General features: G+C 44.0%; 1 protein-coding gene across 1 annotated transcript; it reads right to left on the bottom strand.

Annotated features, from left to right (window-relative positions):
• Positions 1-6,685: 6,685 nt before the first annotated feature.
• On the bottom strand, positions 6,686-12,449 carry FABP1 (fatty acid binding protein 1; the record flags this gene model as incomplete). Its single annotated transcript, XM_081068389.1, has 4 exons — positions 6,686-6,736; positions 8,830-8,922; positions 10,580-10,752; positions 12,383-12,449. The coding sequence occupies 4 exons, from the start codon at positions 12,447-12,449 to the stop codon at positions 6,686-6,688; spliced, it is 384 nt and encodes a 127-aa protein (XP_080924515.1).
• Positions 12,450-16,859: the final 4,410 nt, after the last annotated feature.

Genomic DNA, 16,859 nt, shown 5'->3' with positions numbered 1-16,859 from the left:
GGGTGTCTGCTTTCCTAATCAGAAAGTGAAGGTAAAGGGTAAGATAAGCAGTGGCATGCTGGAAGTAGTTCTTACCAGTTTGTATGAGCTAACTGCACACTTTCTTCCCCACTCTGAATTCATCAACATCACTTTGATAGCTTAACAGTGGCCATGGTGAGAATATTTACACCATGATAACCAGCTTAACTTTAGAAGTACACATTAATTTATAGTGCTGCCAATCTTTAAAATTGGGGTTTGATACATGGAAGTAGCAGAATGGGTAGTTAAAGACCACTAAAGAAATCTTTACTTAAACTGGGGTGAGATCTATGTTCTGAAATCTCTACCCCCAGAGCCATAACAAACAAGTGTAAGACCTCTGATTACTATCTATCAGCCTAAGTGACCTGCTCACTACACAACGAATGTATTGACAGACACACATATTAAAGGCCAGATAGAGCCACTGCTTTGGTGAATTGCTCAGGGTTTACTTCTCTAAAGACTGCAGAAGGGAATCCATATAGTTGGGGCACACAGCAGAGAGAATAGCAACATTTCTGAGGGCATCAGTGATGGAAGCTTCTGGACCACGTTGTGCATAGTTGTGGATGATGACATCAGGTAAACAGCACTCTGGAAGCTCCCTTGCCCCTCCCTGTCCCAGCATTGCATAAAAACCACCTGCTCTCACACTGTGCAGGATACCTCATCAGTCTCAGAGAAGCGCACTGTGCAGCATGACCACAGGCCAACCTATGGCTTCCGTAACCCTGGTATGATCTCAGTCCTCATTCTCGACCGAGGCCGCCCCACTTCACACAGCTTGGTCTGAGAACATTCTGGTCCAGGTACAGTGCTACAGTTTTCCAGATGTCTTTAGGAGTTGTATCTGTTCCCTCTTGTTGCTGTAACAAATTACCACAAACTTAGTGGCTTAAACAATACAGATGTATTATTTTATGGTTCTGGAGGTCAGAAGTCCAACATGGGTCTTGCAAGGCTAAAATCAAGGTGTCAGCAGAGCTGGGTTCCTTCTGGAGGCTTTAAGGGAAGAATCTGTTTCTTGCCTTTTTCAGCTTATGAAAGCTTCTATTATAGAAGGCCCCATTCCTTGGTTTGTGACCCCCTGTCAGCAATTACATCCATCCTTCTCTGATCCTCTTGCCTTCTTTTCACTTGGAAGAACACTTGTGATTATATTGAGCCCGCTTGGATCATCCAGGATAATCTCTCCCTCTCAAGGTCCTTACCTTAATCACATCTGCAAAATCCGTTTTGCCACGTAAGGTAACACATTCACAGGTCCAGGAGTTTGCACGTGCACATCTTTGGAGGCCATCATTCTGCCTACCCAGCAGTCTTGCTACCAAGCCTTCAGACCAGTCTTGCAGGCACAGCTGCAAGCCTCTGAGTGGAAGACTTGGGACTTGAATCCTGATTTTATCTCCAGTTTAGTTGTTTTTCAATCTAGTTGTTGTGGATGGGACAGCTCACTGGCCCATGTGGGAATCAAACCAGCAACCTTGTGGTTAGAGCTTGTGCTCTAACCAACTGTCTCACCTGGACCATTGCCGCTGTCTCTTAATGGTCTCTCTGTATTTAGCTTTGGCCCTTCTCATTATTCTCGACACCATGGCTAGAATAATTTTTCTACAATGCATTTGGTATCATGCTATTCTTATAGCTGAAAACCCTTCAATGATACCCCATGGTCTCCAGGATCAAGTCCAAACTCCTTACCAGAGTAAAAGGATATTCGTATTAGAGACTCCCTCCTTCTCTGTCTCATCTCTTGCCAAGCCCCCATTTAGGTCATACCTCCCTGCCAAACAAATACCCTTGGATGCTTTGTGAGTCAGCTGAAATGTCCCCTCCTCTGAGACATTTTTCTAGGTAGGCAGGGTCTGGAACTTTTCCACACCAACACCGTGGCACAGGTCATACTGTCGCCATTGGGATTATGGGTTAGTCTCCCTGCTAGACAGCAAGTCTCCCAGGGATCATTGTCTCCTCAGAGCTTAGTGCTGCCCAGCCTTGATTTGGCTGAATACAACCAGGTTGTAAAGAAGATACATGTAATTCCATCTCTCCATGGCTTTCTGGTAAGAAATACGAGAAAATCATGGGATGGTCAACATACCTCTCGTATGTATAGAACAAGTGCTCTGAAGATTAAGTATGGACTAAGTTAGACGTACCCTTTCTGCAAAAAAATGAAAAATAATCACTTTCTTTACCCTAATGGCTATCAGTTAAATAAGAAAAGGGGGTGGCCGGTTAGCTCAGTTGGTTAGAGAGTGGTGCTGATAACACCAAGGTTGCTGGTTCATTCCTTGTATGGGCCACTGTGAGCTGTGCCCTCCAAAAAAAAAAAAAAAAAAAGAAAAAAAAAGAACAAAAGAAACAAACACAGAAATGTCTACTTTGTGTGGATATAGACATCAAAACTGGCTCTTTTCAAATCAATTGGATCTCAGGGGAAGGAGTACTCTCTGTTGGTGGGATACACACAGCACTGCCAGAGAGAAGGAGGAAGGATTAGGAAGGAAGAGGGGTCAAAGTAAAAATAGCTGATACCATCGACAGCTGTTTATTCAATTTATTTAAAGTACAGGTGCCCAAAGAATGCAGGCCCAGAATTCTTTGGGCACCTGTACAAAATCCAAATTCAGCATCTAAAATTTATTCTCCTTTTCAGGCAAAACATATAGACAATCCCCTCCTAAAGCCAGGTAGGGGGAGACTTTGGGAATTTCGTCAGTTCTCTGGAGGCTTTGCTGAAGAGAAGACCTTGTTTCGATTACTTTCCTCTTCCTGTGGCTTGAGAGTCAGAGTACCTCAGTTCCACCATTTATCAGCTGGGTGGTCTTCAGCAAACGCCTTTTTCTCTCTGTGCCTCTTCATTTGCTCACTGGTGCTTCTCTGGGCGTCACAGAGCTTCTGCTAATGGTCTGAATGTCAAACCCAACTTCAGTTCCCTGAAGAATCCAAGTGGTGATAATGACATGTTTCCTTTGTTCGGCACTTGCATCATTTCATGGGCTCTTTATAAAAGCCGTGAGAGAAGGCGTTGTATTGTCCATTCATCGATGGGAAAACTGATGTCCAAAATCATGGATTGGTTCACTAGAACCGTATTTGCGAGCCCAATATTTTAACTTTAAATTGAAAATAAGGTTTTGTTCATTTAAAAAGATTGTTTCACAGAATTATTGCCTAGCGAAAGATTCAAACAATACAAATAATGCAAAAAGCTCTCTTGATCTCCCACCCAATTCCTGTTCTCACTGTACGATAATGGCTATTACCTGGTGTTACAACCATCCACAGTCACATACATATATGTATGTCCACATGGATAAATAATTTTTTAGTTTTTGGCTGTTGCTATATGCTTTTGGCTGTTGCTATATGCTTTTGGCTGTTGCTATATGCTTTTGGCTGTTGTTATATGCTTCTTTGTGCATATGTTTAAACATTTCTTTCGAAAAATATACAAGAGTGGCAATGGCTAGGTGTTAGGGAAAAGATTAATGAATACTGTTAAATGGTACTCCATATGCGCTGTACCAGTTTACATCTCCACCCTCTTGCAAACACTAGATGTTATCAATCTTTTACTAGTTTCATTTGTAAAATTATATCTCATCTTACATCACTCCTTGATTGCTATGAGACTAAGTATATTTCATACTGTGAATTCCTTATTAATGTCCTCAACCCACCTTTCCATTGATTTGTTGGTCTTATTAATTTGGGGGAGGCTTCTATAGTCTATCTATTAACCTCCGTTATGTAAACCACAAATATTTTCTCCCACATGAAACTGTATTTATCGTGTCTTTTTTCATTTCAAAATTTAAAAATATTGAGGTAGTAAAATGAATTAATCTTTTTCTTCATGGTTTTGCACTGTGTTTAAGAAGATCTTCAATAATTCGAGTTATTTATCTACCGTCATATCTATTTCTAATATTTCACATTTATTCATTTAGCTCTTCAGTTCATCTGGAATTTATTTTTACGAATGGTTTATTACAGGAAAGGATATGGAGCTAGATAAAGTGAAACAGGCTATGATCAAAGAAGGGTCGGCAAGCTACCGTCCTTCGGTCAGATCTGGCTGCCACCTGTTTCTGTGGCATAACATGCGAGCTAAGAATGGTTTTCACATGTGTAAATGGTAAAAGAAACCAAAAGAAGACTATTATTTTATAACACAAAAATGATGTGAAATTCAAATTTCAGTGTCCATAAATAAAATTTGATTGGAACATAACTATGCCTATTTGTGTATTGTCTGTGGCTGTATCTGTGCTACAACAGCAGAATTGAGGAGTTGTGACAGAGACTGGATGGCCCATAAAGCTGTAAATATTTACTGTCTAGCTTTTTACAGAAAACGTTGACTAACCCATGATATAGAGACTTGAATGCACATTTAGGAGTTTGACTGTAATGTGCTAGGCAATGAACTAGGAAGCATGATCAGCACTGTTTATAAGGGAGATGACTTAAAGGGTGGAGGCTTGCAGGTGAGAGAGAGAGAGGCAGGGAGATGCCCTAGGTGGTCTGTGAGACAATCTAAGTAACAAATAATTGGGTTTCAACTCCAGAAGTTGAAAGAGAAGAGGGGGAAATGTGATGGACTCATTCATTTATTAAGGCATTTGTGATATTGTGATTTATAATAAATATATATATTTGGTCATCGTCCTTAGTCCCTGACCCAAGGCTCCTAAAGTCCTTGTAAATTCCTAAGTGATAAGAACACTAAGAGCATCTTTTGTTCTAATGAGGTGACTTTGCGTGGCTCCTCGTTGGTGGCTGGTCACCAGAAAGACTAAGCCATAAGAAAAAACAGCCATATTGGATTAGGGGATTAGCCTACTTCAGTATGACGTCATTTTAACTAGTTACATCTGCAATGACACTATTTTAAAATAAGTGTGGGATTTTTCAGCCACACCCCCCACTTCTTCAGAGAGGAAAAAGGGGCTGGAAATGGAGTTAATAATTGATCATGCCTACGTGAGGCACCTTCCATAAAAATCCCAATAGTATAGGGTTTAGCGAGCTTCCAGGTTGGTGAACACATTCATGTACTGGGAGGATTCCTGATGCAGCCCAATTCCATAGGGACAGAAAGAAGCTCCTGTGTTTGGGACCCTCCCAGACCTCACCCCATATATTTCTTAATCTGGCTGTTCATCTGTATCTTTTATTACATTCTTTAATAAACTGATAAACATGAGCATTTCCCTGAGTTCTGTAAACTGTTCTAGCAATAATCAGATCCAAAGGGGAGGAAGTCAAAGGAACCTGCAATTTGTAGCCAAATTGGACAAAGGTTGTGGGGAAACTGGGGACCGATGACTTGTGTTTGGAACCTGAAGTATGTGAGAGGGTGGCAGTCTCACAGGCCTGGACCCTTAAACTGTCACTATCAGTGTCCTAAAATTGCTTGGTATGGGGAAATAATCCCACACATTTGATGATCAGAAATGTCAGAATGAAGTGTTCTGTGTGAAAGTAAAGGAGGAAAACTGGGTTTTTCTAAAAGAGCATCTTTGTTGAGAGCTTTCTGTGAGCTGGGCACAGTTCTGGGAGCTGAAAGGTATGATGAAGGTAGAAATGTCAGAGCTTGGCAGCTCTTTGGAGATGGGGAATGAACACTATATTAGTTTGCTAGGGCTGCCATAACAAAATATCAGACTGGGTGGCTTAAACAATAGAAATTTATAGCTTACAGTCTGGAGGGTAGAGGTCTGAGAGCAAGGTGATGGCAGAGCCATGATCCCTCTGAAAGGAAGGATTTGTTCCAGGCCCCTCTCCTAGCTTCTGGTAGTTACGTGGCTTGTGGTGGCGTAACTCCATTCTTCACATGGTGTACTCCTTGTGTGGGTGTCTCTGTGTCCAAATTTCTCCTTTTAATAGGGATGTCAGCCATTTTGGATTAGGGGACCACCCGACTCCCGTATGACCTCACTTTAACTAGTTACATCTGCATTGGCCCTATTTTGAAATAAGGGCACATTCTGAGGAACTGGGGGGTTAGGACGTCAACATGTGAATTTTGGGGAAATGCAACTTAACGTGTAACAACCACCAGAGCCTGGTGCAAAGTACTGTTCAGAGAAATCATTCTTCTCTCTCATTCTGCCTCTGCTCATGGCATGAAGCTTCCTCTGTCTACTTCTGGCTAAGCTCCTCACTCAGCCCTCTCCTAGGATGGAGAATTGTTCATTTGGTGGGTCAGTGCCTGCTCTTTTTGTTCATGCCCGCTGGTGGGTGGGACCACTGTGGCCACACTCATGGGCATAGGCCTCTTTTGTCTGCCCAGCAGTCCTGCTCTCTGTCCTCATGGAGAGCCACCCTTAGGGCCAGCACACCGCATACCTTCTTGCTCTAACTCCTAGGAAAGGTCATTCCAAGGCTGTTCTACAGATCCAACCATATTTCATATTCCTTGTAGGGTCATTTGAGGGGGAGGCCTGGGGTCTGCTTCAGACCTGACCCAATTAGGATGGAACATGCAGATTATTAAAGTTTATGAAAATATAGGTGATCAATGCTTCCTGATACCAATAGCCCCATCAGTGAAAGCCCATCAAGAAGAAAAGACATTTTTTTAAAAACATAGTTTACTTTATTACATTAATTTTACACAGTAAAAGTATATGAAATGCCGACTTGTCTAAATTTTCTTGCTGACTCTCTTGAAGACAATGTTACCCAATGTCATGGTCTGAAAGTAAAAAAAGAAATCGTGCGATGTTAATCTGATGTTGAATTGTAAAAGATAATTAAGTCATCAAAATCGTCCTAAATATACTAACATATGAAACAACCCAAAGATTCCTCTGTTTTTTATAGGACCAAAGAAAGAGTTGGTAATTTTTTCTAAAATCCCATGCCAAGTCTTTGTCAGTTTACTTCCTTACGTGGAGAGTTGTCCTGCCTCTTCCTGAATTCCTTTCTACATCAATGGCTGTTAGAGGAAGACCATCCAAAGCAGTCTAGTCCAATCCCATTTCTCAAAGTCCCATTACGTGCCTAATATGTACCAAACACACTTTGACTAGCAAAGAAACATGTATGTGGAAACACTTAGGCCTGGAACATAGTAGGTAGAGCATAATTTTCTTCCCAAAGCTGTGAAGCATATAAAAACATTGGATTTATTAGGTTCATCAGTGTTTGAGTTTTTGAGGCATATTCCTTTCTCACCCTGCCCCTCCCTTCCACTGATTTCCTTGAACAAGATTGTGGAAATGACGTGGGGTAATGTCATAAGAGTTAAAAAGGAATTCCTTAGCTTCAGCAGCAATGGAATGGAATGGAATGGAAACATCTAGGTTTGAACTCTGGTTCTACAACTCATTAGCTGGATGACCTTGGACAGGTCAACCTTTCTATTAAATACCTCATCCTGCCTCCCTTGCAGGAGATAAGAAGATTAGAGAAGATGGAGAACATTATTGGACATTGGTCAGGACAAGGACAGATTATCTTTTGCTCCCCTGCTCGTGCCTCCCTGCTCTGTTGTGAATGTGCTGGGGTCAGGCCTGGGGACCACATGTGTCATGGTTAATTCCCACACTCTCCCTAGTTGAGGAATTTTTTCCACTGAAAGTGGGTGATGATAGACCCATTGGGCAACATTCTACCTTTTGTTACTCCCTAAAACACAACCTGGGGCCAAGAAAGAGCCAGGGGAACATAACTGATGGAGAAACACTGCACTGAATCAGGGACAGGACATAAGTGACAGACAGGCCCCAAGGATGCTATGGCACACACAGCTGGAGTGTTCCAGATTTATAAGCTGCCATACGATGGCCATGTATATGATTCCTCTTATAAATGCCAAAAGGGCAAAAACATTTATTGAGTGCCCTGGGCTTACAGGGCATATGGAGGTCTTTATGGCTTCTTGGTTAGTGCTGAGGCAGAAGAGAAGGTTTATGGCTGACAATTACTGTAGCATCATAAAATAGAAAAAGCAATGAAAGAGCCCACCTTTTGGCCCAACAATGCCTTCCTTGCATGAGGGTTCTGCGTCAATGGGAAGAGTTATTCCATGAGTCAGAGGCCCACGGAAGGGAAGAAATGGATTTCTGCTCTCTAGGGTGTGAGTGTGTCTTGTGGCTACGTCTCAGTGGAGACAGCTGGTAGCTCTGCACGACCCTTTCCTGCCCCATCCTATTTGGGTTTGGTGAAGGAAGGGGATGGTAATAAGGAGAGAAGAAAATGGGGGTGGTTGCAGTGGTCAACCATGATGAGGAAAGTGGTGGTGGAGGGACAGATAGCCCGAAGGAACCTAGAAGAGTTGGGGAAGCCTCAGCTGGGGCTGCTACCAGCACATGTGGAGTCTTAGGTGAATTAGGAAAGAGTGCCCCTTCCTCAAGATACAGTTCTTCTATCTGTTGGAAAGGCACCCTGATGCACTGCCCTGGTTTTGTTAGAACAATACTCCTTACTGGCAGGCATTGCAAAATTATAATAAGTGCACAAATCTAAACTGTCTACAACGGGAGTGGCTCTCCGTAAGGTTGTGCAGTGTACAACTGTCGATGGTAGCCCCGTGAAGCAGACTCCATTCAGAGGAACCCTACCTCTGCCATTCCCTGGCTGTTGCCTCATTTTCCCCATTAGGACACTTAGGATTGTTGGAAAGATTAGAGATAATGTGTGTAAACTGTCTGGTACATAATGGGTCCTCAGTAAGTGGTAGCAGAGATTGACAACAGGAAAGGTGGAGGGGAAGGCTGCTCCTCCCTCTTCACCTTTCTTCTCCCCTCAGGCACTGGAAGCCGCAAGCTCAGAGCACCAACTTACATTGGTGATTATGTCTCCGTTGAGTTCGGTGGTGGACTTGATGCCTTTGAAACTTGTCACCAGTTTATTGTCACCTTCCATCTGAACCACTGCCTGCAGGGGATAGAAGAGATGGCCAGTCAAGAAGGGTCTGGGCAGGGAGCAAAACCCTTGCCAATGAGAATCGCTCCACTGCATGGGTCTCTGCTTACAACCAAACCACTCATTTATATAAGGCCAACCCCCCAGCTCTCTGGCTCTAACTAGAAGTGAGGTGCATTTAAGAACTAAAGAAAATGTCAGGACTTCTTTTGTCAGACTTCTAATACATGGTATGTGATTTAGAAATCAGCATAAGATATGTAAGTGGCGCAAATGCAAACACTAAAGTAAAATTGAGTAAAATTTCAATTCTCTAAGTTAATGGAGGGAGCAAAATTTAAAATACTGACCAGTGGGGAGAAAACACATTTTGCTTTGGTATGCATTATTCCTTCTGGTATGTTTATCTTTCCTATTGATGTATCCTTTTCAAGCTTTATGCATTCAGGAAGAGGTAACAGAAACCCAGCTGGGAGCAGAAGACACTAGCCCAGGTTACAAATTTAACTCCAAAATGGACAATTGGAAAAGGCCTGGGGTAAAACCCATGATGGTCTTCCCCTTACTATGGGCATGTCAAAAGAATTTCCCTCCTAAAATTTATCACAGATTTCCTGACCTGTAGTGCTATATCTGGAGAAGCAGACATAAAGAGGGATCAGAAGAGGTAAAAAGACCAACGTGCTGAGCCCAGTGCACAGAGGTGTCTGGGTGGGGGAGGAGCAAAGGGCTGCTCAGTGGTGTTGGCTGTACTGGGGTATGTGGAGTTTCTAAGGGAGAAAGAGGAGAGAACTTCCAGATTGGTGAACACATGGAGATCTGGGTAGAGTGGAATGCTGGAAGGGATGGAAGCTCTGAACCCTTTTCCACATACCTTGCCCTATATACCCCTTCCATCTGGTTGTGTCTGAGTTATATCCTTTTATAATAAACTGATGATTTAGTAAGTAAAAAAGAAAAAAATAGGAGGGAAGAGAGGCTCCTGGTGACAGTAACGCCAGTGACTGGATCTCCCTGCCACGGTATGCTGACCACTCACACAACCCACACACAGTGGTCACACACACTTGAACCACAGCCCAGCAGAAGTGATGTTGCCCTGCCCTCAGTTTGCGAAGGGTGATGATGTCCATTTTACAGATGAGGTGGCTGAGGCCAGGGGTTCAGTGACCACCCCTGAAGGCTTGGTCTGAGTGTCTGCCTGGGGCCCTGGTGGTCTGGTATTGCCAGCACCTCCTCCAGGAAGCCACTTCCCATGACCACCAGCTCTAGGCCCAGCAAAAGCCAGTTTACTTTGGACTCAAGAATGACCTCAGGACTCTGTTAAGGGTCTCTCACTGATGCCCACTTGCCCACTGTTAGGCCTGAGAAAACCTGAGACTTAGACTCCTGCTCTGTGCCTGGTTCCTCCATATCCTCCATTTTAGGAGAGCTCAGATTCTTGGGCCAGAGCACCCCTGGACAGACCTGGGAGAATGGGAGCGTTTTCTCTAAGCACTTCTTCCCTAAGAGCTGTCTTTGTCTATCTGCCTCTCACCCCAGAAGTGAATTCAGAGATAGGGTATCCATGGTGGGAATTGTGAGGTGGGAGCCTTGAGGAAGGAAGCCCTGTGACCAGGCTCCAGGGAAAATTCCAGAAGCAGAGTGTGGCTTGAGGGGCATTTCCTACCTTGACCTTCTCCCCAGTCATGATCTCCAGCTCACATTCCTCTCCCAAGGTGAACTCGTTTTGGATAATTTTGGACCCAGTGGTGATGGTGAGCTTGAAGTGCTTCCCATTCTGCACAATTTCTGACACGCCCTTGATGTCCTTGCCCTTCTGGATGAGGTCGTCAGGCAGACCTGATGGAAAGCATCTGAGGTTTAGAGATGGGCAGACATGGCAGTTGCAAGGCAGTGGTCACGAGAGAAACTTTGTGGTATGGAGGGGGAGAGGGACATGCAGCATCTCCCTGGAGGCCACAGGCATGTATTGGAGCCTGTGGGCAGTGTGAGCTTTGACCTCAGACAGAAAAAATCAGTGGCCTGACTTGGCCTGCCCTGCCCTGTCCACTGTCTTGCCTGTTGGTTCATAAAAGACACTCCTCTGGCCTGAAGAACCTCTTCCCTGGTGAGGACTCTGGTTCTTGCTCTCTCTCCTTCCTCACTTCTCCTCCTCTAACACCCAGAGGCTTTGCTCTCTGAGTACAAGCATTTCATCCTCTACTCCCAGGTTGACCAATACAGTTTATCTTCCAAGCCAGGTCACTCTTGGGAATGACAGGAAGAGCTATTAATAATTATGCCAGGACAAACATGCACACACTGGGACTGTCCTGGCAAATGTCTGTCCATCTAGCCCTACCTTGACCTCTTCTGTCTAGGCTCTAGAGGAAGATGGATAGGAGCTTTACAAATTTCAGAGCACATCTATGGTGTTATATGAATTGAGGTTCACAAAACCACGTTTGTTGACAGTGGGAGTGGAGGGTCCTGCTGCACAGGTGAGGGATGGGAGACAGAGAGGTGACATGACTTGCCCTTCAGGAGGAGGTAAGATCCAAGCTCTCTGCTGGCCCTGAAGGTCCTGCTCTCTCTGCCTTTGCTGTCTTTCCCTCCCTTCTCCTTCTTGGCACTATTCCTTGTCTCACTCCTTTGCTCACAAGGCTCCCTTGATCTGGAGCAAAATCCCCTTTTCCAGGCCCTTCGTGGACATCTGTCTGCTCACCTTCACCACCATCAAGCTGCCCTCCATGCCCTCCCATGAGCACCACATCCTACTGTACAATTCTCTGGGAGGCACAGGGCATTAAAGAGGGGTCTCTAGGAACCAGCACCTGTTTCAAATCCTGAGGCACTTCCTACATGAGTTACCTTGGTGGTCAAGATTACTTAACTCTTCTAAGCCTCCGTTGCTTTTACTGTAGAATGGGAAAATTAATAGTACCTAACTCAAAGTTCTTTATTGCGGATTCAATGGGATATTGCATTTTGAGGGCTTATCACAGTGCCTCGCACTGAGTTAGCACTCAGTACAGTACTTAGGAGAGCCCTTACTACATTTGTTTTTTTCTTTTTCTCTCTCTCTAAACTGTGCCCTTGGAGAAATGTGGCTCATTGTTATCTGTTTCCTTGGTATCTGTGCAGCACAGTGCTCAGAATGTGGTTTGACTTGAATCAATGTTTGTTAGAAGAATGAATGAATACATGAATGAACGAATGAACAGGGTCACACAATGAGGTACCAGCAGAGATGGTTTCAATCCAAATCAAAGACCCCGAAGAGCACTCAGTTCAGTGCTCTTTCCACTTGCCTATGGAGTAACTTCAAGTGACTGCAAAACCAATGTGCATAACCTGCCCCCGGTCTGTGTACAGCGTGAACCTCTTCTCCCATCCCAACATCGAGCCCACTTTGGTGACTAGCCACCTCCTGTAGGGCCAGACTCTCATCGCCTTGACCCCCAGCCTTGGCATCCAGCCCAGCACTCACCGATTGCCTTCATGAATGCCTCAAAGTTTTCCTGGCTTTGCACCTGGTACTTGCCGGAGAAGTTCATGGTGGCGATGAGGTTCTCTCCACAGTTGTTCTATAGCTCTGCTGGCAGGACAGTGTAGTGTGGGCTGATTTATAGGAGGCTCTTCCCCCTTCAATGTTGGCCATAGGTCAGCACCTGTCAACTCTTTATGGCCATGTTCAAATATTAACTTCTGAGAGCAATGGTCAATGATAAAAAAAAAGCAGGATGGGCACAGCGGAGATCTGCTCTACCTCATCAAACATTAATGGCTGTCAGTTAAGTGCAAAGCCCTCTAATCCTGCAGCCTTTAAGGTGCTACTCTCCCATTAAATGTGTGTGTGTGTGCATGTGTATGTATACGTGTCTATACACAGATACGTATGTGTGTGCATACGTGTGTGCATATCTCGAGCTAGACACACAGAAAAATACCAAAGAATCCCTTTAAACTAAAAATCTCACCCTATTTACATAACATTATCATTACGCAAATTTAATTTTTACAAAGTTGTCATCAGTCCCTAGAGCCATTTTGTATTCTGGGAATTCCGCCTCGATGGTTATAGATTCCTCCACAGTCCAAATCAGTCTCCTTTCTGAAGTGTTGAAACAATACATACCAAAAGGAAGGTGTAAATCATTTAAACCAGCTGTGTGGAGATTGAGATACATTTTAGTAGGCAGAGACAAGGGAGGGGAAAGAAAGAAGGGAGTACCTGTGGGGCCAACTGCATACCTCAGGGATGCCCATGCCTCCATGTTTGCTTTCACACAGCTGCCTCTGCCCTCTTTCCCTTCTCTACCTGTTCACCTCCTCTACGAATCCTCTGGGCTTGTAGAGCACTTGGGAAATACCTATACTGTAATTCCTACTGGGGATTATTTCTCTGTGTATTCTTTTTCACTGTACTTCTTCCTTGGTATTCCAAATACCTGATACTTGGTAAGTGTCCAATTAATGATGGGTCAGCAATAAAAGCCGTCAAATTGTCATGAGGCCATGGCTCTTCTCATTAGAAAATAAGAGATATAAATGGAGTAGTCGGGTTGGCACAACCTGTCAGATCACAGAATTGTTGAGGCTAGAAAACAATGAGATTGAGGTATGAGTGTTTGTGTGCACGCATATCTAACAGGATTTTGTCTTGGCTGAGAGTCCCATGTTTGAGGATGTGAATAGGGCTGGCAGTACATGACCCCAGGACCAAGAGCCAGCTACTCTCCTCTCATCCCTATCCGTTCTTTCTCCTTTTTCTATAATCCTGCTCTGCCGTTCCAGCCTGTGCCTGAGTAGATGGCAGGTTCTAGACAGAGCTGTTTCCTGGACAGCTCTCTCCCCTGCCATTCCTACCTGCAGCACAATCACCAAGATGACTATACACTTACATGCTCATCTGCCAAACTGGCCGTCCTCTGCTCTGTACCTTGGAACTCTCCGGGCGGCTAGGGCATCTGCTCTGGAAGCCAGGCAGCCCAGGGTCTGGTTCTGGTTATGCATGAGGCAGGGGATACGTGAGTGCCCGAGAGCTAATACAAGTGGACTTTGATGCCACAGGAAGACAAGCATGAGGAGACTACAAGCGTGTCAGCTCACAATAAAGGTGTGCTTTGCTGTCTCTACCCATCTCACGCGTACTCTTTAAAACGTTCAGAATTTAGATATTTGATTCAGCACTTTAGATGTTCTCTTGTCCGCTCACTTGTTCAATGCCAGAGCCCTTTTCCAGCATCCCTGACAGGTAGCACTAGCATGCATCCTGCTATGAAGAGATCACTATCTGAAAGTGTGGGCAGAGGGTACTGGTTGAATGTGCTGCCATGAGGGTTCTGGAACCAATAAAGCATTCTTTTTAGTGCAGAGTGGTGCTGCCCTGGCTGCTCGGCCCTCCTCTGACAGAGCCTAGGATACAAAGTGCCTCATAGGCCATAGGTTGTTGGGGCTGGAGAATGTTGAGCAGGTTGTATGCGGAGAACTCACAGTTATTTATAGTCTCCACAAATTCCCTCGTACCCAGATGGGAAAAGTGTCCCAAAGGATGACAGGTACATCCACGGACTTCTCTCGTTTAGTTCTGAACCTTGATTGTGTACCTTTTAACATGTTTCGTTGTATTGAGGGTGGCCCTATTAGACACTAATCCCTTCCAAGTAGGACAATCATTTTGTATTTTCATATATGTAAGGAAATGAAAAATTCATTATTTTAAGAACTGGCATCAGAATTCCTCTTGGAGGAATATGTGTGTGTGTGTGTGTGTGTGTGTGTGTGTGTGTGTGTGTTTGTGTGTAAATGACTGGATAAGCTGCTTGGGAGATTGGGAGAGAAGGTGAGTGAGACCCAAGATATATGTTCAGCAAGGGCTAAGTTGCTGAAGGAGAAGGGCTGCTTTGCTGGAGACTGGAAGAGGCCTGGTTGTGTCTTCTTTTTCCCTCTTGGATGTCAGGGGAGAAGCAAGAGAAGTACGGCAGACAGAAAGGAGAGGGACCAGAGTCATGGGTCACTAAGACGCCAGTGGCAATAAGGCAGAAAGGGTTTCTAGGAAGGCTAGTATTGAATTTGAAGCTGCTTATTTGCTGTGAAGTGAATCCCCAAGCATCTTTCTTTAATTCCCTCCTCAAATGCTGCAATAAAATGTGGACCCTGAAGAGAAAGATTCATCTGATGTGAACCCTGAGAAGGTTATTAATACCTTACAATTTATCTGCTGAGATGGACTCTCCATGGTCAAACGAGGGCTCAGATTTTATAAATCATAAGAGCCTAGTGTCCATTTACTGACTGGGGCTTCTCACATACTCTGCACATGGGCAAGAATCTCAGACTGAACTCTCGGCTTCCCACACTATGCCCTGCTCCTTTACCCCGACAATCAGCACTGCTCCATAACGGCTAACCAGGACACGTAACGTCGAACAATCAGGACTGCGAGCTTTGGACCAATAAGAAGTGCACAAATTTGGATATCTCATTTACATAAAATAGATCTAATTTGGAACCTGGGTGGGAACTTTCATTATAAAGGCTGCTTCTCCTTGGTCTTGGTAGAGCACAATTTAGGTGGCTACCTAAATCTGTGCCTCCCGAGCTGCAGCTTGTTTTTACTGAAATAAATGATTTTTACTCTTTATTACAGTCTAAAATTAATTTTGGCTTACACCTGGCATATAAATTCCATATCCAGACCCTCTCCCCTTGACTACAGATGTCAGAGGCCACACCCCACAGTGCTGGTCTCCGGGCTGTAAGGTGAAGAATGGGAAGGAGGGTCGTGAAAGTTTCTCCTTAGGGCAAGTCAGAACCCATGTCAGAGGCTGCTAGGAAGACTGGATGGGGCACTCCTTTTCTGGTGTCTGAGGAAAAGCAGGGCCTGTGAGCTGATTCACGCTGGACCCTTCTGCCTGCTTTTTCTGCTTACCCTGTCCAGGCAGTGCCTGGGCATGATTCACTCAGAGGCTGGTCAAGGGACTGCCGTGGAGACCTGACAGTTCCCACAGCAGACGGACAGCCTGACAGATGGACAGGCAGGTAGCCCAAGATGACAGACACGACGCAAGGACCTCCTCTCTCTCCCAGATCCTAGATAGGGCAATTTTCAGGCCACTCTCAATGGACTCCTTTTAGTCAGATTTCCTTTTTTTTTATTTTTTCAATTTTAATAAGATTTTATTTTAAAATAGATCTAGATTCACAGAAAGTTGAGTTCTTATATACCTCACACAAGTTTCCCCTATTATTAATACCTTACATGAGTATGATATATTTGTCACAATTAATGATATAATATCTATACATTATTATCTACTAAAATCATACTTTATTCAGATTTTCTTAGTTCATCCTTAATGGCCTTTTTCTGTTCTGGAGCCTCACCCAGGATTCCTTCTTGCATTTAGTTGTATGTCACTTAGGCTCCTCTTGACTGTAACAGTTTCTTACGTTTTCCTTGTTAAAAAATAAACTTGTTAAAAAAGGGGACCTTGACAGTTTTCAGGGATTTTGACCAGATATTTTGTAGAATATCCATCAACTGGAATATGTCTGACGTTTTTCTCATGATTATACTGGGCTTCTGGGGTTCTAGAAGGAAGACTGCAGAAATAAACTGACATTCTTATTGTACCATATCAGGGTACATACTGTCAACATGAATCACTACTGTTGATATTGTCTCTGATCACCTGGCTCAGGTAGGATTTGTTAGGTTTCTCCACTGTAAGGTTAATCTTTTTTTCTTTCTTTCTGTACTGTATTCTTTGAAAGGAAGTCACTATGTGCAGCTCACACTTAAGGAGTGAGGAGTTATGCTCCATTTTCCATTGATTTTTTCAATTATTTATATATGTCTGGACTCTTGGATATTTATTTTATATATTGGGCATATCATCCAATACTACATTACTTAATTTGTTCCTCAAATTGTTTCAGCTTTGGCTATTGGGAGGTCTTTC

Source organism: Rhinolophus hipposideros (assembly GCF_964194185.1).
Source record: "Rhinolophus hipposideros genome assembly, chromosome: 12".
NCBI classification, from domain to species: domain Eukaryota; kingdom Metazoa; phylum Chordata; class Mammalia; order Chiroptera; family Rhinolophidae; genus Rhinolophus; species Rhinolophus hipposideros.
Note: the sequence above shows the minus strand (reverse complement) of the source record. Positions and strands in the feature narration are given on the sequence as shown.